This window comes from Lucilia cuprina, chromosome 3 (genome assembly GCF_022045245.1).
Source record: "Lucilia cuprina isolate Lc7/37 chromosome 3, ASM2204524v1, whole genome shotgun sequence".
Lineage (NCBI taxonomy): Eukaryota > Metazoa > Arthropoda > Insecta > Diptera > Calliphoridae > Lucilia > Lucilia cuprina.
This window is the reverse complement of record NC_060951.1, coordinates 12548548-12570977: the sequence shown is the minus strand read 5'-3', so window position 1 is coordinate 12570977 and position 22430 is coordinate 12548548. Positions and strand designations below refer to the sequence as shown.

At 30.7% G+C, this 22430-nt stretch overlaps 1 protein-coding gene and 1 long non-coding RNA gene across 9 annotated transcripts; one reads left to right on the top strand and one right to left on the bottom strand.

The window, feature by feature from the left end:
• Window positions 1–1144: 1144 nt before the first annotated feature.
• Window positions 1145–21149, top strand: LOC111681491 (G-protein coupled receptor moody). 8 transcript variants are annotated; one of them, XM_046946186.1, is made up of 7 exons: window positions 1146–1411; window positions 2234–2720; window positions 12986–13045; window positions 15632–15772; window positions 19197–19367; window positions 19446–20239; window positions 20311–21149. In XM_046946186.1, the coding sequence occupies exons 3-7, from the start codon at window positions 12987–12989 to the stop codon at window positions 21009–21011; spliced, it is 1866 nt and encodes a 621-aa protein (XP_046802142.1). In that variant the 5' UTR covers window positions 1146–1411; window positions 2234–2720; window position 12986; the 3' UTR covers window positions 21012–21149. The 8 variants fall into 8 exon arrangements, with proteins under 8 accessions (XP_046802143.1, XP_046802142.1, XP_046802141.1 ...); XM_046946185.1 differs by having other exon boundaries at window positions 1146–1476; XM_046946187.1 differs by lacking the exon at window positions 2234–2720 and having other exon boundaries at window positions 1145–1476.
• On the bottom strand, window positions 2737–4257 carry LOC124418781. Its single transcript, XR_006940205.1, has 3 exons — window positions 3408–4257; window positions 3189–3336; window positions 2737–3128 (listed from the first exon to the last, which is right to left on the bottom strand). It is a non-coding gene; the product is annotated as an uncharacterized LOC124418781 (long non-coding RNA).
• Window positions 21150–22430: the final 1281 nt, after the last annotated feature.

The following is a 22430-nucleotide window of genomic DNA, read 5'->3' as shown; positions in this document are numbered from 1 at the left end:
GCCCACAGCGCTTAATATATTTACCGACAGCCAGAAGTCAATTAGGGCGATATTAGAAGATGAAACTAAATATAAGAACGCATAGGATTGTAAGAAAGCTTTAACTGAATACTCTCCGAGAGGTAAGGTTCACATCATATGGGAGCGAATGCAAAACCATTCGACGCAACAAAAGCTGAACTAAAAATATGGGCGAGAGAATCCTATAAGTCCTCTTGGAATAATGAAACAGTGGGTAGAACCACGAAAATCCTATGGTGTGACCCTGATGAGAGCAAGACGAAAAATCTTCTCAAAACGAAGTCAGTCTGAAATTAGTATGATAGTATGTATTCTGAGTGGACACACAGGATTACGAGCATATTTATGAAAAATTTGACGTGCGGATTCAGACTTTTGTAGAGCATGTGGAGAGGACAGTGAAACGCTGGAGCACTTTCTTTTCCATTGCCAGGCATTCGTCGAAGTTAAATCCAAGTTTCTTGGAAGTGATGTTATTCCGGAAATAACATTCCTGACTTACATTGATTGGAAGATTCTTAGGAAACTGAGTTTCTGAACACTTAAAAATAATTCATTCAATCCCCCAATTTTTTGTCATGAACGCACAACAGGCCCGATTGTGGCCTAGGTGTATACTATCGGTTCAAAATATTGCAATGATTAAAAAATTCTAGGGAACTACCAGCGAATGTGTTTACTGTAAAGGGAAGGGGCGTAGTGGAAGTTCAATTGACAAACCGTTTGACGTAACTATAATTTGTCGCCGCCATCATAGTTTTAAAATATTTTTTTTTTAAATTTTCATTTAGAGAAAATTTTTAAATTTTAGACTGGACATAAAACATTAACGACAAACTTTTACAGCAGCTTTGTCGAACCAATTCCAACTAACCATAGCTTTTATTTAGAAACTGATTATGAGTGATGACAGAACTCGCGCACACCACAGATCATTTCAATTTATAAATGAGTAAGAAAACAAAGTTAAGTTACAGCACCAAAAACAACAACAAATTTATAAAACAAAACTCACAATAAACACGCATTTGAAACTCACAGAATGAAGTTTTTAACTTGATTTGTTACACAGACAAAAGAGCGGATGACGGATGGAGCGCACGTTTATTTATTAGGCGCGAAGTTAAATATCATGGTAAATCGCCCGCTCATATTAAAATATCATTTTTATATTTCTTCGTTTTCTTCTGTTTTACTACATTAGTCGCCGTCGTATTTTATTTTTATTATTATTAAACAAACGCGCTTCATATGAACTCTCCAATAATTTTCTGAAGCATTCGTTGATAAACAATCAGCAGAGTCACAGCAAACAAACGGCGACAACGAAACAAATCAACCAAAAATAAACCTACAAGATCGCATCGGAGTTAAACAATTTTGTGTGATCGTTAGTATATATATATATGTGTGTGTGTGTTTGTGCGAGTCTAACAATTTAAACATTTGACCACTGTACGTATAATGTACGACAAACTAAATGAACCTTATCTTTTAATATTGAAAATAAACAAAAAAACAAACCCTAAATTAAAAGTGTTTATCGGTCAGTTTTGAAATACTATTAAATAAATACAAAATATTGTATTATTGACATAAATGAACAAAAACAAATTCTATTTCATATAAATAAATAAGATTTACATAAAAGTTTTGTTGATTAAAGCGAAAATAAAAAATGTTTTAATTTTGTGTTTAATTATCGCCGTATTCGCTTGTTTTTTTTTTTGTTTTTGGCAAATTGAAAGCGTTTGTTTTGTAGTTTTTATTTATTTCGATTCGCTTGCTCTACTCCACTGTTAAATACATATTTGTTGTTCAGTTTGTGTTCAGTGTAACTACGTGTGTGCTTAGAATAAATTATGGAAATTTTAAGTTGGCGATTTTTTGCATTATGTTTATTTTATTTAGTTTTAATACGAATTTTTCGCTTATTTTACGATAATTATATGAGTGTTTCAACTAACAACAATGAATAATACTTTCTTCTATTGAATAACTTAAAATAAAAAGTTTTCTATTATTTTAAATGATAAATTTTATACGAAAAAGGGAAAAAATGTTGATAAAAATATAAAAAAATCTTTATATAAACACCAAAACAATAGTATAAATAAACTAATAAATCATTAACTAGTGAAAACTAAAAAAACCTTAAATAAACAAATAAAAATTCTAATACTCTCAATCACTCTCTTCATTTAACCCAAAGGTAAACAAACAACTAAATAAAGAAAAACCAACAAACAATCAAACAAACAAAACATATAAAATAAAACAAATAACAATTCAAATGTATGACGACAACAACAACAAGAATTATAAAAAAGAAACTATGGCAACAAGTGTTTTTGTTTGATTCAGGAATTTGATTACTCATCAGATTTAGTCTCATTTGCAGTCACCGTCATCGTCTGTCAAAAAGTCACACTCTCTCGATCTGTATTTAAATGATGTTGCAAACAGTTCGTTTTGATGTTGAATCATCACACTTTTATTCACGTTGAAAAAATAAACAACAAATATTACCTGGAATTTTTACTACTACAACTACAACAACAGTTACTTCTCAAGATTTACTCACCAAATAAACACCAACAACAAATAAGAGCAGTTAGTTCTCATTAAAAAAACAACACCAGTCAACCTTCAGTCAGCATCTTTAACATTTTGTTGTATTTAATATTTTATACATTCATGTAAGTTAAACCCAGACAAAGCTTAGTTTTAGAAACTTATTCATACTAGCAATCAGTTACTTAGTCAGATGGTTAAAGGGTTACCAACTGTATTTAATTTTATATTTACCAGTCAAAAATATACTTAAATACTTAGGTATCAGAGATCTCATGAATGAATAGCTTAAATATTTTTTTAAATAGTTTAAAGCCCTGACTGTCTTTTTGTTTATATTTTTTATAATAACAATTTTCAAAATGTTTACTATAACTCTATATTTTACAATTATTTAATCACTTCGGGGTTTTAGCCCGAAAATTCCATTTGAATCCAAAATCAATATTTTAATATAGTTTTCCGTTATAATGGCTTTGCGGTTGTTCTTAACGAAACGTCATCTGGGCATCCAATTTAGGTCCAATGTAGACCTTTAAAATGTTAATGTTAAATTATTAGTTTATCAGCATAAATTAGTGATTTCACATTACCCAAAAGGAAATTATCGAAAGGAGTTGAATCACACGGTCTTAGAGACTAAGTTTAAGTTAAGGCCGATGGAGCACATGCATGTAAATTACTGATTTTCAAAATAAATTTAAATACTTTTGATAGCGTTGTTGAAGCGTCAATCTATTCCTGAAAAATTGAGATATTTGAAATCAAACTTCCGATTGAAAAATTTTACATATCTGGTATAAATGTCTTACAGTTTTTGACAATTTTAGTTTGTGATAAGCAATCGTAATCGTGACCTGGTACCGGCTTTGGCCAATTCGCAAAATATAAGAGCCACTAGGGTGTGAGGGTCGCCACATATCTAATGTTTCTATTCGAACATTGTATAGCAATAGTTTCAGAGATATGTTGTGCTCAGTGTTCATGACCCTCGTATGTTATATATGTATTTGTTCCTAGTTCGTCCAGCAGATTATCGAGGCGTAAATCAAAAGTGCTCTAATCACACTTTAAAAAAGCCAGTGTGTCATATCTTCTACATATCGCCCAACGACAATATGCATTATTGTTTCAGTTACGAATCGTCAGGTCAATCTGAAACTGATCTTAAAACTGGATAAGTAACTTTAAAAGTTATTTAAAGTCCTTTGATAACAATACAGTTTTAGAGTATGCAATCAAATTGATTAAGTTCACTTCATAAAGTCAAGTTCATAAGAAACTAAATAGTCTGGCGATTAGATTGCAACAAATTTTGTAAACATTACTTTTATATCTTTAAACGATAAAAGTTCATTTAGGTCAGTCCTCACCTAAGAATACCACTTTTTTCTATAAAGTATTTCGAATGAAACAGATTTTTGTCGACCGCACAATGGGAAAGTTAGTTCTTCCTCTGTACTTTCCGTATGCATAACAAACCAGTTGCATAGCTACTTCCGATCAATGTCCATAAACAGTAATTAATTGTTTCTCTCATGCATGAGTTCTGAATATTGTAAATTAGTTGAAAATTCAGAGCACCACAAACAAATTGTATATGCTCTCCAAACTTCTGACCAATTTTTTTCAACAATAGATTTTTTTCCCTAAATCAAAAAGATTTTTTAATAGCATCATTATTACTCATTGCTAATCATCTTTTAGACGATGGAAAGAGAGTTTTTTTTAATGTTTTATATATTTCAATATAAAAATAATTTTATTTTAAATACCTTTTCCCGCATCCAGCCAAATATACATACATTCATACAACAAATATTTTTATATCTTTACGATACAATACGAATTGATTACAACAACATATATTACACACTCTTACATCTTTCATAACTTACAGATTGCGTAGTAAAGACACTCGTGCTCATTATTGTTTTAAGATAAACGAGTTTTTTTATTTTGTTTTTAATTCTCTTCATTTCGTTCTCACATTTACAGATCTTCAACAAGTGCAAGTTCTACTGATAAGAATCGTTTAAATGTTGGAACATGCTTAAGTACAATAGTGTTACCAATTATAGCACATTTTTATAGTGTTCATATGGTCTTACAGTACTACATGAGTACTAAATACTTACTTATAGTTTGTATTCATTGTATGAAATCTTCGGTGTTTGTCTTCTAAGAGTGAGACAAAATTGTCATATTTGTCTGTAAAATCATGACTTAAAATGACTTAAAGTTTCAGTTTTTGTTGATTTGTCAAAAAAAGCTTTACGATCTTTATCTCATTTTTTATATACTTTGTTATTTAAAAAAAATTGTGTATTGGAGTAAAAGCTTTCTATGATTTAATTCCTGTGTCCTAATTGGTCCTAAAGCAGAATAATCCGGACAGTTTGCCCAATTTATAAAGAAGTAAAGCTATGATTTTAACGATATATTTAAATACATTTTAATCCAGGCTTAAAACGGCCTAAAGTCGTAAATGAGTGTCAGTTTGACGTGTATATTGAAAGTGGTAATCGCTGTGAAAAAGTTGTTGAGTTAAAACTGATCTGAAATAAAACCCTGACAATTACCGGCCAAAAGCTATGTAAAGTATTTAACGTTCCACAATTTACTTTACGCCCGCCAGCCTGGCTTATGTAGCAATCTCTCGACGGTAGACATAGTGACCTATCTTTCGGTGAAAAGTTGTTAGTATAATTACCATTTTGTCGAAACTAAAGTGGTGGTTATAGCTATTTGCAGGGCATTTGTTAGATTGTGATAGTCCTTTTATCAAAACTTATTACTTCTCTAACTACTTCTCTAGACTCATAAGGGACTTCAGAGATCGCTCTATATAAGATGTACTAAATGGGATCTCATTGATCGAGCCTAATATTGTTTTAGGGGCACTGCAAGGCTATCAAATTCTATTTCTTATATTTGTCAATTACATTCTAAGTCAGACTTCCAACACTATCTACTCAATTGCAGATGACAGCAACATTTGCCTTTCCTGTTCATTCCATTGTAAGATTGTGTGAATATTAAGGAATCAAAAGCTCTTGATATTCTGAACATGAGAATATATAATACAAGAACATATTTATTTTCTTCTGATCTTCTTACTATATGCAACACTTTGTATATTCTATCAAAATTTAATACAACTCTTAAAAGTCTATTTTAAGTACAGGAAAGGCCGGAGGTATTAGCATTGGTAGTAGGGTATCTCTAACTTAATTGATTCTCTGAAACACCGACCCAATGAGTGGTGTGTATAATTGTTCTATCGATACTACAAGGGTATGTGTTTCTCTGAAATTATTCCTTATTCATTTGTAAAACTCGTACTTAAGCCGTATAATCCTTAGGAAAAAATGTTCATAAACACTACATACATATATATCCATACATATTACTTCCCACAATCATTTTTCCTTGTTCTATCATAATGCTCTGCATGAGTAGGGCTCATTTTCTTGAAGAACCTGAGTGCTGTTCCTAAAGAAAATAAGTGTAAAATTCCCACTCTATTTGAGATTTTTTAGTTTGATTAATTGATTAGGCAGACCTGTTCTCCTTATGAATTTTCTTACCAAATATATAATTTATATATATTTGGTCAGATCAAGCATATTATATATATTTGGTCAGATCAAGCAATGTGATGACAATGTACTGATACCTAGAGGTAAATTGTCAGTCTAGACGAATGTAAGAAATCCTTACAATTTCATTGCCAAACAATTGTTAGATAATAAATTTCCAACAAAATTCATCAGTTTATACTGCAGATTTAGATGTTTTTTAACATACAGTGTTGCTAATAGAAATAATTGAAAAACAATAATATTGTCGTACATTTGACAATCGTGTAAATACATTACATTGCCATTTATTGTCAGATGTACGTATTTTATACATCTGACAATGGAACCATGACAATTTATCTTTTTCTAACAATTTTTCACTGTCGGTATATTGCCCCACATGGCCAGATCTGACAATATTGTAAGGTATGTCAACACTTACCTTATGTATTAGTTCTAAAATTATTGTTGAGAGTCTCCATTAAGAAATCACTGACGGATACAAAACCTATTTACCTAACTGATGTAAAATTTTCTTTATTCTATCTATATCTGTGCTATATCTTTAACCAGCACTGTTTATTCATTAATAAAACGCCAATAAGACAATTTCATAGATAATTTAAGAAAAAACGTAATAAAATGCCTCCTTTTCCTATACTGCATCCATAATATTTGTAATCTCTTTTATAAAATTATAAATTATTACTTTTTATGAGGTGAAAATGAGTTGTTTTTTTTATTATTATTTACGAGCAAAAAGTCAAAACGATCAAGGCAGATCAAATTAATTTGTTTTATTAATTTTCTGTTCATTCTTTAAAAAAAATATTATAAAATTGTACTGTGAATATTTGTACATATTAATAAGCTAAGCTATTCTGAGAATATAATTGAATTATATATTTTTTTAAATACAATAATAAAAACAGAGAATTGTGTTAAAAAGCGACAATGATTCATCGTGGGTATTTCTTTTTTTGTATTCGTTTAAACAAATCGTATCAAATAAAACTAAACTTGAAATATCGTTGATGATTGTTTAATAAAAATTAATCATTATTCATTCTTAGCAATAATAAAAATTTGATAGGTATTTTGTAATAAAATAAAATTACATACAAATTGTAGTTCTTTGAAATATAGACAGGTATGATGAACTTTATTTGAATCGAAAAAATTTTAAGAAATTTGCATTTTTTTGGTGCAGTAATAAAAGTAATAAAGGTATCACTGTAGGTTGCTCTAATGTTTAAAATCATGAAACATAAAAACAGCTGATTTCTATCAAATAAACTGATTTGACTTTTTCAATAACAAATAACTATTTTTGTTTATTAAAAGACAATTTATTAAAAATTGAATTTTTGTAAAGTTCTTTTTTAATCAGAATTAGCTAAAGCTATTGATTTTTAAATAAATATATGACAACATTACAATTGCCAAAAACAGAAGTCAAACCAATATATTTGTGTCCAAAAATAATGCAATAAATATTTAAGTGCGTGACTGTAATTTTTAAATAAACAATATTTTGTTCATGTTCTGGTTGCTTGTCTATAATTTTATTTAAATTATCTTATATTATGGAAACATTGATATTAATAAATGTCATTTGTATAAAAATTTTTTAAATTATTTAAAGAACTTTATTTTTAAACATCTGTACGTATTTGTATGGTATTAAACAGGTGTTCGTTTACGTTAATAACGCGCTTTTATAAAGTCTCTAATATGACCACGATATCCCGAAAACCTAATGTGTTTACACTAGCCGACAATACTAAAAAAGGCCAAATCTAGGCACTCACATATGGTTTTCAAGATATTATAATCTGAAATTTAAATATAAGTAACATTACAGATAACATAACAGATAGAATAGAATTCTATTCTATCTGGTCTGTTATATGATATACAGTGAACATACTATCAACCGATGTTCAGAAACTTAGTTTTCAGGTCGTAATACCTATGAATTTTCTAATCAGTGTTCAGTGAGGGATGGTATATTCAAAATAATATTAGTTCCAATATATTTTAATCGTATTTCTTCGAATGCCAGAAAATAGCAAAGAAAGTGCTAAGAGGTTCGTTGTTGTTGTTGTAACAGATTGGATGTGACAGGACGTTTTTCCCTGGGAAAAAACGTTCGTTTTCTCCTCTATATGATATTCATTAGTCTGAATTAAAACATTCCGGATTCCTGTTTGTACGTACCATCATACTAACCTTAATTAAACTTGCTTATTTTGAACATTTTTCTCGTTAGAGTCACCCTTTGTAATAGAACCGCCTCTTTAAAAAATAAAGCATTTAATTTGTTTTTTAACCGTATTATGGAATAGTTTTACGTATTATTGAAGGGGAGTTTGTATGGAGGCTAGGTTCAAATGAGGTCCGATCACAATAAAAATATCATTTATCGTTCTTTAAAACTAAGTTTTGCAGATTTTTGTTGACTAAATAGTTCTCCGGGTGGTTGTATACATTGATATACAGCCCTTTTAAACTAAACTAATAGGACATTTTACGTAATTATGAGCCTTAAGATTCGATTCTGGAGCTATGCAAAATGATGCACCGATTTCAACCATTTTCAATAGCGTTCGTCCTTCAACCAAAAAAAGAGTATGTGCCAAATTTCAAAGGCAGACAGACGGACATAGCTAACTGAAAAAGTGATACTAAGCCGATTGGTATACTTTAAGGTCTAGTACCAATATTTTTGGGGTTTACAAACATCAGCACCAACGCATAATACCCACCACATAGTGATGTAGGGTTTAATAATTTTGTGTTGTAATTACGGCGAAATGTGGCGACAAAGAATAACACAGTCCAGCGAAAAAAAATGCATTGGTGCAAAGTTAATTTAAGTTTCATCACTTCTTTAATAACAGTGCCAATACAACTCGTATAATGATTTTAGCCTGAACTCGTTCTAGTTTGGCGTTGAGACCAATGATTTTTGTTCGAAATTGTCACCTTCGGAACTGGTTCTGAGAAAGCGTTTTAGAGACAACACTGGATCTTGAGAACGCTTTTGGAATTAGTTCTTTAATCAATGATATTTGTATGAATTTGTCAACCTCGGAACTAGTTCCAGGGAGTCTTTAGAGAACGTATAAAAAAAAATATTTCTTTTTTAGCGTTTTTATTTGAAATTATTAAGATTAGGAGCAATTTTGACAAACTGTTGATGATTTTTATTATTGTACTAATGTTATTTACAAAACTTACATACATATACATATCTTACGTATAAATTAATGTAATTTTTCCGCACCCTTCTCTCGGTATTATTCAATTAGGGAGCTCTTTAATATCTAGTAGTTCAATGGAATGCAAAAATATACATTTGAACGCGTTTTCTATTTCGATAAAAATAAGGTTATATTTTTTTTAATTTTTTGACATTTTTTTCAACCACTTCGTCATCACTTGCACCTCTGATTAACCAACACCTTTGTCATGTCACTTTTCGCTGAGAGGTTAATAATATTGAAACTTTGATGATAGTTGCGCCATTTTGTAATTTGCATTTTCGTCAGAATACGAATAAATTCGTTTTGGTTTGCAAAATTCCACCTGTTTTTTTGTGATAAAATTCCAATGTTCATGATTATCTAAACAAGTTTTCTTTTTATAGTCCTAAAACATTTTTGTTCAATTAATTTCAAATCCATGCTTTGAATTCGAACGATTTAAGTTCTCAATTAATGTTGCAAATTCTTAATGAAATTTTCACGATTTTTTTTTCAAAAGAAAATTCAATTATTGAATAATTGATCTTTGAACTTATTGTATGTATTTTTTAATAATAAACTGAAACTGAATAATTATTAATACACACATTACTATATAAATTTAATTCTTAAATCATGTACATAGATACATACATATGTATGTATGTACTATGTTCTTGTTCGAGTACTTATGTACGTACATAGACATTGTCTATAGTCATCATTAGTTAAATATTAAATTGAATTTTAAAAGACAACTCTTTTTTTCGAGCAATTTATTTTATTGTTGTTTGCGACTGTACATTGTGAACATATTTATCCATCTATACACCCAATCATACTTACATACATACATAGATTCATTCAATCATTCATTCATTTGACTTTTGTTTTTATTTATTCATTATTATTTTTTTTTATAAAATACAAAGTTACATATGAATAAGTATAGAGCAAAAAAAAAAAAACAACAACATATAGATGTTTAGATGTCTGTAAGATATAATACTAGTAGTATAACAAAATATACATATGAACAAGTATTAATATACACAAAATACTTCTTATATAGAGATACATATGTATGTATGTATGTTTGTATGTACATATGTCTAAACGAAATGAAACTGACCCTCTTAAATTATTTAATTGACACTAATTTAAAATGAGAGTAACGTAACCCAAATGTTGCCACCAATTTAACCCAACCCGCTTGGAATCATATAAATGTCTGTTTATATGTTTATACATATGTACATATGTATGTATGTATTATGATTTTAACGTTATTTATTCCTATAGACAAATTAGGCATCTATTTACTCGCCCGTTTAAATGTACTTACTTAGTATATTCATACACACATACGCACTTGTTTTTATTTTTGTATGTATGTATTTTATTCATCAATTTTCGCTTCTTAAAAATAAAGATCTTGGGTTTCTTATTTTTTTCCTAAACTTGCACTTTATTTCAAAACTACAACTGTAGCCGGAATAAGTTCGCGCTCAAAGTCTATATCGGTTTGTCTCCTGTGAAAAATTAAAAATAGAAAATTAAATTAGAATTAAATAAAAAAAAACACAATCACTATAACAAAAATCAATCGGTAATTAATTAAAAACAAAATATTTTGATTTCAAGTGATCGATTCTAATATTTCGATATGTGTTTACAAGACAAAAATGAATTATTTTTTATTCCTTGCAAATTGTTGGATTAAATATATATATGTTTCCACAGCGATAGTGTAAAAAGTATTCCCGGATTAAAATATCTTGAAATACAATCTCAATATTTCCATCTTTCTGTAATTTTAAATATTTATACGATAAAACAATTACCGTACTATATGGATATTGGAAAATCTTCAATACTTAATTAATAGTGGCCTCCAGTAGGTTAGTGGTTAGTGTTCTGGTCTGTTAGACCAGAGGTGATGGGTTCGATTCCCACCTGTACCACTGGTTGTATTTCTTCGGATTTGATGTATATATGAACGTCCTCCTTTCAAACTAACCTAACTAATTAATAGCAGGCCGATAAATTTTTAGCCCAGATGCCAGAGTGTACATTTCTATGGATTGTGCTGCACTCAATACAAATCAGGCCTAAGAATTTCTACAACGCATCAGGATATCAAGATATAGTGTCACGTTTTTAGCCATTATTAAGATGATTTAAACCGCAAAGATATAATTTCGTTTGTTATCGGAAAGTTTAATCTATAAAAAAGCTCTGTTGTACATATACATATGTTTTCTTTTTCGAGATATATATCATAATCAGGCCAAGGATTTCTATGCAAATGCATGTTTATAGTCAGTCACTCAAAATAACTTTTAACTAGTTTTCTTGCTACTAAATGGCATCGATTTATTGTTGCATATTTTTGCATATTTTGTTATAAATACATATTTTGCTTTAAATTGCATATATTTTGCATATTTCCAACATTTTTATAACATATTTTTAATTTTTCTAAAACAAATTGTTTTGTTTTCTCTGTATTTCATATTTTTACAACAAATTTGGTATTTACATATTTAGAATTTTTTGTACTAAGTTCCATGAAGTATAATTTTACATAGATTTATTTAATTTTTAAAATTAAAATAGTGCGGAAGGTATTTTAAGTTTAATCCTTTTAGCATCGGTTCAGTAGTCTCTTCATCTGTGTATAAAAAGATAATTTGTTGAAATTTTTCTTACATCTCTCTCACGTCCAGAGCTAACTTAAAAACATTACCAAACGATAAAATTCGGAAGAAATATAATTTATACAAACATTCATTGACCAAATTTTATTAGAATTGTTATCAAGCTTTTCACGTTCAGAAATTAAATAGTATATATATTTCAAGTTGTTTTCAGAGATTAAAACTTTAAATTCAAAAGATTCGACTTTAAGTTGACATAGCAGATTTAATAAATCAAGATGTCTTCGTGAAAACTTGAAATAATATAGAATGAGGTCAGATTTGGATTGAGCACAGCTCAATATTTGTTGACCTGAGTAATTATAAAGTGCATATAGGAAGTATAGCATATAAATAAGCCTTGGAAGACATTAAGCAGAATTAGGAGAAATTGAAATTTTATCGTTTTTAAGAAAATCTTTTAAAATTTCTTACTTTTTTATTTATTCACATGTGAACTAATTAATATGATTGAGTCGATTTCAGTCTTTCAATTTATCAATTTATGTACATATATACACTAATGTATATACAAATTAAAAATTTTGTTGGTGATCTTTTAAAATTGTTTTTATTTCCGAGGTGAAAGACCTTTTGTATAGCTATAGTTATTTACAATAATTTTGATATAAAATATATATAAAAAAAATTTGTTGTATGTATTCTTATTCTTTTAAATAAAGATTAAAATAATAAAAGTTATGAGTTATCTAAAAGCATAACCGTTATAAATTTTTTGTCTGTCAATGTTTTTTTATTTGAATTGAAAAACAAACATAAATTTAAAATGTAAACAATAATTTTTTAAATAATTTTTTTTTTCTATTTTTTTTTTTTTTTTAATTTCTTATCGTTACAGTATGAGTGATACAACCTATGACAACAGCAGTAACGCAAACGATATGGAGGCCGAAGATGGGTAAGTGTAATTGATAAACTTTTTAGATAATTAAAGTAAAATTTGTTTATATTAAATTTCAAATGAGAGATTAAGACCCGTTTATCGTTTTACCAGTTGAGATTCTGTCGGTTAAAACAATTTTTGCATAAAAATTGTCAACTTAACTTTAGGCTAAAAAATAAGAAAACATTAGGCTAAAGAGGATTAGTAATTACGTTATATTAGGATTTAGTCTAACAGCGGTCACATAATAACAGTAATCACACAATTATATCCTGTCTAAGCAAATTTATATTGAACATTGTGAACTCAGAATTATTTTAAATTTCTTAGTCCACATTAGTATATCTCGAATAACTCTTTTTATACCCTACACCACTGTAGTGGGAAGGGTATATTGGGTTTGTGCTGATGTTTGTAACGCACAATAATATTGGTCCTATACCCACCTTAAAGTATACCAATCGGCTCAGAATCATTTTCTGAGTCCGTCCATGTAAACCTTATAATCAAACTACAGGTCGCAATTTTGAAGATAATTCAATGAAATTTGGTAAATGATTGCCCCAGGGATGAAGCCTATTGAAAATGTTTAAGATCGGTGCATTATTTCCCCTAGCGCCCATACAACTCAACTCCCAAATAGGGCTTGTAAACCTTGTAATCAAACTATAGGTCACAATTTTGAAGATTATTGAATGAAATTTAACATATGATCTTCTATGATACCGCAGACGAAACCTATTGAAAATGGTTAACATCGGTCCATTATTTCACCTAGCCCCCAAATAACTGAACACGCCAAATAGGGCTTTTAAGTTCATAATTACGTTTAATATGCTCGTATCTCGACAAAAAGCTGCAAAACCAAGTTCCATATTAGCCTTGATGACCCTGATTAACTTTATAATTGTAGGGCATCATTGGACCGTAGATTCTATAAAAATAAAAACTAAATCACACGTTATTTTTGTAACAGGTGTAGGGTATTATGGTCGACCTTGCCATGCTATAACTTCTTATTTATTTTTTATTATTAAATCACCCGAAAATGTTACATTGATGAATCTTACCTCTTATTGGTGTAAAAGAGGTACTACCAGTACCGGAACTATAAACTTTTAGTGTCATTCGACTCCACAACCATTCCGGGTTCGATCCAGAGAATCTATCTTATATGGTACCACGATAACCGATGGCCCACAAGATAGAGTTTCTGACATTGCCCTGTATCTTTCGAGATGCAAGTGGAGGCTGTGGTTAGAACCATAGCGTGCGAAGAAAATGTTGATTTAAGGACAGATGTACGGTGAAATCTATGTTTTTAAATGGCTGTTAACAGAAGAGATGTTTTTGGCAGTGATCACCCTGTGATTCAGAAGTGATTTTGGAAACAGAAATTTGCAGTTAGTTGTAGGAGTGTAAGCACTGGTCTGATTATAGTTTACCTCAGTATTGCTCTGATATACACCAACGCCTAAGAATTTGACTTTTCTTAAAATAAGAATAAAAACTTTCTTAATAAAGTCCTCGAATCGAATGCAGCAAAAAAAAACTCCGCACTGTACAAATTTTTAACTAAGAATAAAGTTATCAGACACAATAAATTAAATGATGTTTAAATTTGTCGGTCATTTAGATAAGTTAATGTGTTTTGTTTAAATATCTATAGTTTGATTATTTCTAAATGTTCTTTTTGGTGACATTTATGACACAATATATTTTCTCTCTTTTACACACTTACTCACACACATACACTCACACTCACAAAATAAACGGACAGATAACAGAGTGATGCATTAACAATGACTGGGATTATGTTTTGAACAATATTAAAACATTCCCTGCGCTTGCTCACCGTATCGTATCCAATACTCTACCATCAACTCAACCGAATATTTGAAATGTCTATGGGCTCGGCCTCTACTAAACTGACTAATCAATGGGTTTCATTTAAAAATCAAATAAAACTCCAAAGTATTTTGAAAGAACTATATAGATGTAAATAACACATGATGACAGTTCCTTCTGATAAAGAGGTTATCGCAAATAATAAGACAACATTTTCTTTTTCAAAAGGGTTGCTACACAGAAGAAAAATTATTATTTTGGGGAATACAGTCGTTTTCATTCATCAAGAATCAACACATCGTTTTGTCACACAGCAATTTAAGCGCATCTTCAAAAAGGAATAAATAAGAAGAACATTTTTATAGATTTACTCTATTATAGTCTAGTTTTTTTCTATCAACTTAAATAAGTAAGTAAGTGGTTTATAAGTTTGTTTATTTTATAATTTTACTCGGAGATTTATTGACATAATTTAGCAATTTGCAAATTTTTTTATTTGCTGTTAAGAAGTAAAATTGCGTGAATTGCTATAGAGAAGTCATTACAACTTCTAATGGACTATGTGAGCACTGTACTCATTCTTATTAGAATACACTACGATGATGTTAGTTAAGATTTTTCAATTCTAATTTTCCAATCTTCTTAAAAGAAAATACCCATTTAGATCTGATTTATTTAGTTTTATTTACACAGATTTTTTTTTTCATAAACATAAATTTTTAATTGTATTAATGTTAAAATATATATTTTCAGATTTGCTTCATCAATGCTTACTTTTGCAGCCATTATGACTCTGCTGATTATGGTTGTGGGGATTTTTGGTAACTTTCTCACCGTTGCAGCTTTAATTAAATGTCCAAAAGTCCGAAATGTAGCAGCAGCATTTATAATGAGGTAAGTCTAGGACTCAAGTAAAATACTAAAGTGAAAAATTTATTCTGGTTAATCGGATTTATTTATCAGTTCTATATGTTTACATATATAGTTCTACAGATATTTCGATAATTTTTGTGTAAAAAAAAACACTTTTTTAAGAAAAACCCCACGGAACTGTATTGCATATATCATCAGAAAAGAAAAAATTCAACGTAAAATCATGTAAAATTGCCAAATTAGTTGTCTGGCTCTAATTCACTTTGATAGTTTTGTTCTTTGCGGAAAGTTATCTTAAGTTATAGTATAAAGTAGTTCTTATTGGTTGTGATACTGGATTTGCGAATCACAGAGTCGAAACTCTATTATAAGGGACGACATTTATATGGATAATGCTAATAAATGCACTTTCCGACGAATGCTGCATTTTCCAGGCAGAGATTTTCGCAATCTCAAGTTATGGAGCTGACAGAAGAAAAATTTATGCAGACAGTTAGTTAGGTGACTTTAAAATGTTGTATAAATTATTGCCAGACTACGAAAATGCTCTTGATCTGGACTATTGTTATAGGAACGTATTTGTCAAAACTACAGGTTAATCCTTAATAGATTCCACGACTTCAACAGCAGGGCGGATTGATTAGTATCCAAAGTTTTTTGTTACCAAGACTAATTGGGTTGTATTCTCGGCACTTCAGTAAGAGTAAAAGGAAAGTCTTCAATTGAAGCCTTTATAGAATAATAACACATTGAGATTTCGATTCATAAATCAAAGTGATCCACGTGAAGTGATCAATGTGATCTACCCGTCTTTCTAACTATTTCACGGAGGTACTTTTACAACCACAGGGTAAGCTGTTGTTATACGTTACGCTGATTGTGTGCAATCAGGTGGCAATTTCACTACCTAGTTACACCGGTCCATGCCCAATTATTTCGTTCAATTACTCGATCTATCCAATCTCTGATCATTGCTGCCCCACTGCTTAACCTCCGAGATGCAAAAACATCAATTAAACTGAAATATAGATCTGTTTATTCGGCAGCAAACTGAAATGTAATCGGTAGACCGAATTACAAATGCATCAAATAAACCAAAGACAAGTTTTTACACTCTGTAGTAAGTTTGGTATAAACAGAGATACAGTATACCCATCACCATTCAATCCAATACACTTCTCATTTATCCGACACATTAATTGAAAAGAACATTCGACACATTTACTCTAGGTGGGGTTAAGCGCATAACCCTTCATCCATTCAATATCTTATTTATTTAACACCAACCTATTTCCAATCACTACAGTCATCTCTATGCGTAATATCTAGTGTGTTTTCTGCAACAGCACAGAAATATAGATTTCACCGTGTATCAGCCTTTTAAACATTATTCTCTTCCCGCGATTTTGGGTTTAAACCACAATCACCACCTATACCCCTAAGATATCTCTTAATTAACCAGGACATGACAAAGTACGAATCTCCTCCCTGTGGGCTACAATTACATCAAAATGGCAGATGTTAATAAGTGTTTGAATTTGTGTTTCTCCTTTTACTATTCCTAAACCAGCTTTTTATACCCTCCACCAACATCAGTGGTGATAGAGGGTATATATAACTTTGTCATTCCGTGAGTAACACCAAGAAATATTCATCTGAGACCCAACAAAGTATATATATATTCTTGGTCCTTATGAAATTCTGAGTCGATTTAGCTATGTCCGTCTGTCTGCCTAAAACACGCTCACGTTAAAACTAAGCCAAGGACATCAACCAAATTCACCGAAAATATTTGTTGTTATCTTAAGCAGTTTGGTATTGAAAATGGGCAAAATCGGTTCACATCGGGAAAAGTTATGAATCAAAATTTGAAACAACCTCCAAAAAATAGGCATTTTTTACACATTCTGATGTAATTTTCTCGAAAACTATGCAAGATAATTCCATAAAAATCGGCATACATTCGTTTCCACACAAAAGCTTAATATCTGTGGAAAATCGCCAGAATCGGTACACAATTTCATATACCTCCCATACAAAAGTACATATTCCCGGAAATTTGGTTTTTTGTTAATAACTTCCGTCGTTATGTCGATATCTTCACAAAATTTTAGAAATTAAAATTTTATGATAATAGAATTTATTCAGAGGAAAAATTTTTTGGATGGGTCCATAATTGGTCATAGCTCCCATACAAGGTCCCCTCCCGAAAATCACTTAAACGCGAATAACTCATTACTAAATTAAGATATCGATAAAAAATTTGGTACATGTATTGCTCTTATATACAAAAATATTACAATGAAAGCTTTTTTGGATCGGTCCATAATTGGTCATAGCTCCCATACAAGGTCCATTCCGAAAAGCAGGTCCCCTCCCGAAAATCATTACTCAATTAAGATATCGATATAAAGTTTGGTACAAGTATTGCTCTTATATACAGAAATATTACAAAGAAAGATTTTATCGATCGGTTCATATTTGGTCATAGCTCCCATACAAGGTCCCCTACCGAAGATCTTTTAAACGCGCATAACTCATTACTAAGTTAAGATATCGATATAAAATTTGGTACAAGTATTGCTTATATACAGAGAAATAACATTGTGAAATGTTTTTCAGGACGGTCCACAATTGATCATAGCTCCCATATAAGGTCCCTTTTAGAAAAACACACATACAAGGAAAGAAAAAACGGACATAACTCATAACCAAATATTTATATCCATACATTTATCAAAAATATTGCTCTTATATACATAAATTCACTATAAAATTGTTTTACGACCGATCCATATTAGGTCATAGCTGTCATACTAGGTCCATAAAATCACTTAGATTCACAATATTTATTACCAAGTAGAATTCTGAAATATTGTCTTTATGAACATAATTGGTCATAGCTCCCTTTTACGAAAATCTCTTAAACGCACATTACTTATTACCATATTAAGCTATTGATACATAATTTGGCAAAAATATTAGTTTTGTATACTTCTATTTCTCTTATACTAGGTCCAGCCCCTAAAAGCGCTTTAACCGTATTTAAAGAGCATTATCAATTTGTGTTGAACAAAATTTTGTGTAGAACAAAATTATATATGTATTTGTATTTTGAAAATCTATAAATCTTTCACACACATACAAACATGCAAATTACTAAATTTATAATGTTCAATAAATCTTGGAATTGTAATAGATTTAACTTTTGGGATTTTTTCTATTAAAGACATGAGAAAACTTATTTCTACAAATATTTGATCAATTAGAAAAGTAATAACATAGAAGTAGCTGGTGGAGGGTATTTAAGATTCGGCACAGCCGAATATAGCACTCTAACTTGTTTGTTTTCGTTTTTCTTCTTTATTCTAACTCCTAAAGGAAACCAGAATTGACCCCTAGTTTTCGATATAATACTTAAATATTTGTTCTTATTTAATTTCAGCTTATGTATAGCAGATTTATTATTTTGCGCTTTAGTTTTGCCATTTAATGCCTATCGATTCATTGAAGGGACCTGGGAACCTCGAGATGTTCTCTGTAAGATGATACCATTTATACAATATGGAAATATTGGAGTTTCCCTTTTATGTATTGCTATGATCACTATTAATAGGTTAGTATTTCAAAGGAATGACTTTCAAGACCCCATTAAAAATTAGTTGTTTAAACATTTTCTTCACTTTCATTGCAGATATGTCATGATTGCCCATCATAGTTCATATGGGAAAATCTATAAAAGACATTGGATTGCAGCCATGATAATATTCTGTTGGGTGTTTTCATATGGCATGCAATTGCCAACACTAGTCGGTGCCTGGGGCACTTTCGGTTATGATAAAAAACTAGGAACTTGTTCTATACTAGAAGACGATCATGGTCATAGCAGCAAGACCACACTATTTGTGACTGCCTTTGTAATACCATGCATAATAATTATAGCATGTTATACAAAAATTTTCTGGGTGGTACACAAGTCGGAACAGCGTTTAAAGCGTCATGCCAACAAACAAAATTCCATACCAAATAATTTGAGAACAACACCCGTTGCTACGGGCAGCAATGTTGAAACGGGCAATGGTCAAAGCAGAGTATCTTCTGCCGACAGTAGTAGTTTTTCGACAGACGTTAAACACGAATCGGTGCAGAAACAAACGACTCGAGTGAAGGATCAAAGGGAGGTGAGAGCGAAACGGAATGAATGGCGCATTACTAAGATGGTGCTGGCAATATTTTTGAGCTTTGTCATTTGTTATTTGCCCATTACTATTGCCAAAGTGGCCGATCAGGATGTTGAACATCCCAATTTTCATATACTCAGTTACATCATGTTGTATATGTCGGCCTGCATCAATCCTATTATTTATGTCATCATGAACAAGCAGTATCGCAAAGCCTACAAAACAGTAATAATGTGTCAGCCGGGACGTTTATTGCCATTTGGCAAACATGCTGGTGGTGGTGGCAACAATGGCAGTAGTGTGGCAGGTATGTGATTGTATTGTTTATTTGACGAGTGGTGAGGGGACAAAAAACTAAGTCACTCTCATTTGTTTTAGAGAAATGGAAAGATACCGGATTGAACCGCATGTCGCACAGTCGCACAATGGTTTCGGCAGTGGACCAACAAAATACCAGCTTCAGCAGTTCCGTCCAATTGCCAGCTATGGAACTGAGCAGCAAACCGAACGAAACAAAAACCAAAGATACGATAGAATCAATACCGGTGACGTTGCAGGCAGCAGAGTCCACATCGACTCCGACATCTATAGAGAACGCGAGCAAGCCAGAAACTCAGAACACCGAAGAACTAGTGGTGGCGCCATCGAAAAACGAACAAATGCCCATTCCCACTCCTGTCCAGAGTCACAGCAAGAATACCAATATCACCAACAACAACAACAACCAAAACGAACAAGTCAACCTTTCAACGAATATCATAACGCCAAGGACCATCAAACGCATAGCCCTGGTGGGCGGAGATATAATTTTGGAGGAAGAGGAGGAAGAAGAGGAGGAGCAGGAGCCGGCAGCGAGACAGATGATAGAAAATCAATCGTGCGAAGAGAAGAAAAACGAACAGACGATAATGCCAACATCAACGCCACCTCCACCGTCCACTGTGAGCCAACGGCCGACACCAGTGTACGTGAATGCGAGTGTATTGCACCAGAAGAAAAACCCATCTTACGGTCAGAACATCAACGTCATTCCAGATAATAAAAATTCCACAAAACTTTTAACCAAACCGAAACTTTAAAAGACTACTTTACAATGCTTTAATTACATAATTAATTACGAGTATCTAATTGGTTAATCAAACATTCCATTTACGTTTAAACCGATCGATGTTCATAAGAATTATCGATTTTTATACTCTCGTGGTGATTTAAATCAATATTAATATGAAAAAAAAAAAAACAAATGATTAAACATTCCAAGCAATTACAAATTTTCTTTAAGATATAAATAAATATACATAGTATAAATAATTATTAATTAGTTCGTAATCTTATTTTATCTACACATAAGTTTCGTATTTATTTATTATACCTTTACAATTATATTTATGTATTAAATTTTATTATTATTAAGTTTTTAATCGAATCGTGCCTATATTTATACATATGTATGTATGTATAACAGCAATACAATACCATATAATAATTATTTACTAAATACATTTAATTTTTTATCTTATCTAAAATATAAATGGAGTTCAAACTCAATTTTTTAATGAAAAATTACAACAAAAAATGTCAGTTATCGTTTAAAATCTTATTTCAGTAACTTTCAGTTTGAGTAATGTTTGCCACTAAGCTTAAATACAAAATATATTTTGATCAAATCCGAGGTTAGGATGTTGGTACGTTGTCAAGTATACCCAGCAAATAATAATTGATGTCATACTTTACAAACGACATCTTAATAACATCTAAAAATGCGATTATATATTTATTCGCTTTTATAAACCAAATATTTCCTTACAAATGAAAACCCAGTTAAAAGTGAGGAAAGAGATGTAGAAAAGTAACTACAAATAACATATTCGAAGTACATCAAACGTTGGTGAAAAACCAATGAAATTAACATAAGCATGTCATTGAATGAATTCGGTTTATTTTTGACATCCAAATATCGTATTTTTATTGCATCTATGAATAAGATTAGATGCAGTTCATAGTTGTCAAAAATGAATAACATCCCTCCAATGACACGCTAATGTAAAATTCATAGGTTTTTCGCCAAAATTGGAAGTACTTCAAGTATGTTATTTGTGGTGAAAATCTACTTCTTTTTCCTCACTTTTTTTGCTGGGTATACATATGTTTGAGAATACTATGTAATGTTGACAACGCAACGTTATCAACTTTGCAACAATTCGTTGTCGCAATCTAAATGTTATAAACATCCATTATCTAAAAGTTAAAAAACAAGGTAAGCTCAAAATCCATAGTCAATAGAGAGCTTACCACGTTTGTTAACTCTTTAACAACGGATGTGAATAAAATTTATATTGCGAGGTTAACATTGCATAGTGTTGTCGTACGTATGTTTATATGTGACAACTTGTCAATTTGGAACCAGGCGTGTATGTTTATATTTCCCTATGAGAAGGACTACCAATTTTGTAGAGAAACACAACCAGCCATGCAACGAAAGTTCTTTTAAGAATTAA

Excerpts from the sequence above, each read along its gene's own strand:
- LOC111681491 (XM_046946187.1), top strand. The coding sequence starts at position 12,987 with ATGAGTGATACAACCTATGACAACAGCAGTAACGCAAACGATATGGAG. Across the intron at positions 15,773-19,196 it reads GCAGCAGCATTTATAATGAG|CTTATGTATAGCAGATTTAT; the intron begins GTAAGTCTAGGA and ends ATTTAATTTCAG. Across the intron at positions 19,368-19,445 it reads GCTATGATCACTATTAATAG|ATATGTCATGATTGCCCATC; the intron begins GTTAGTATTTCA and ends CTTTCATTGCAG.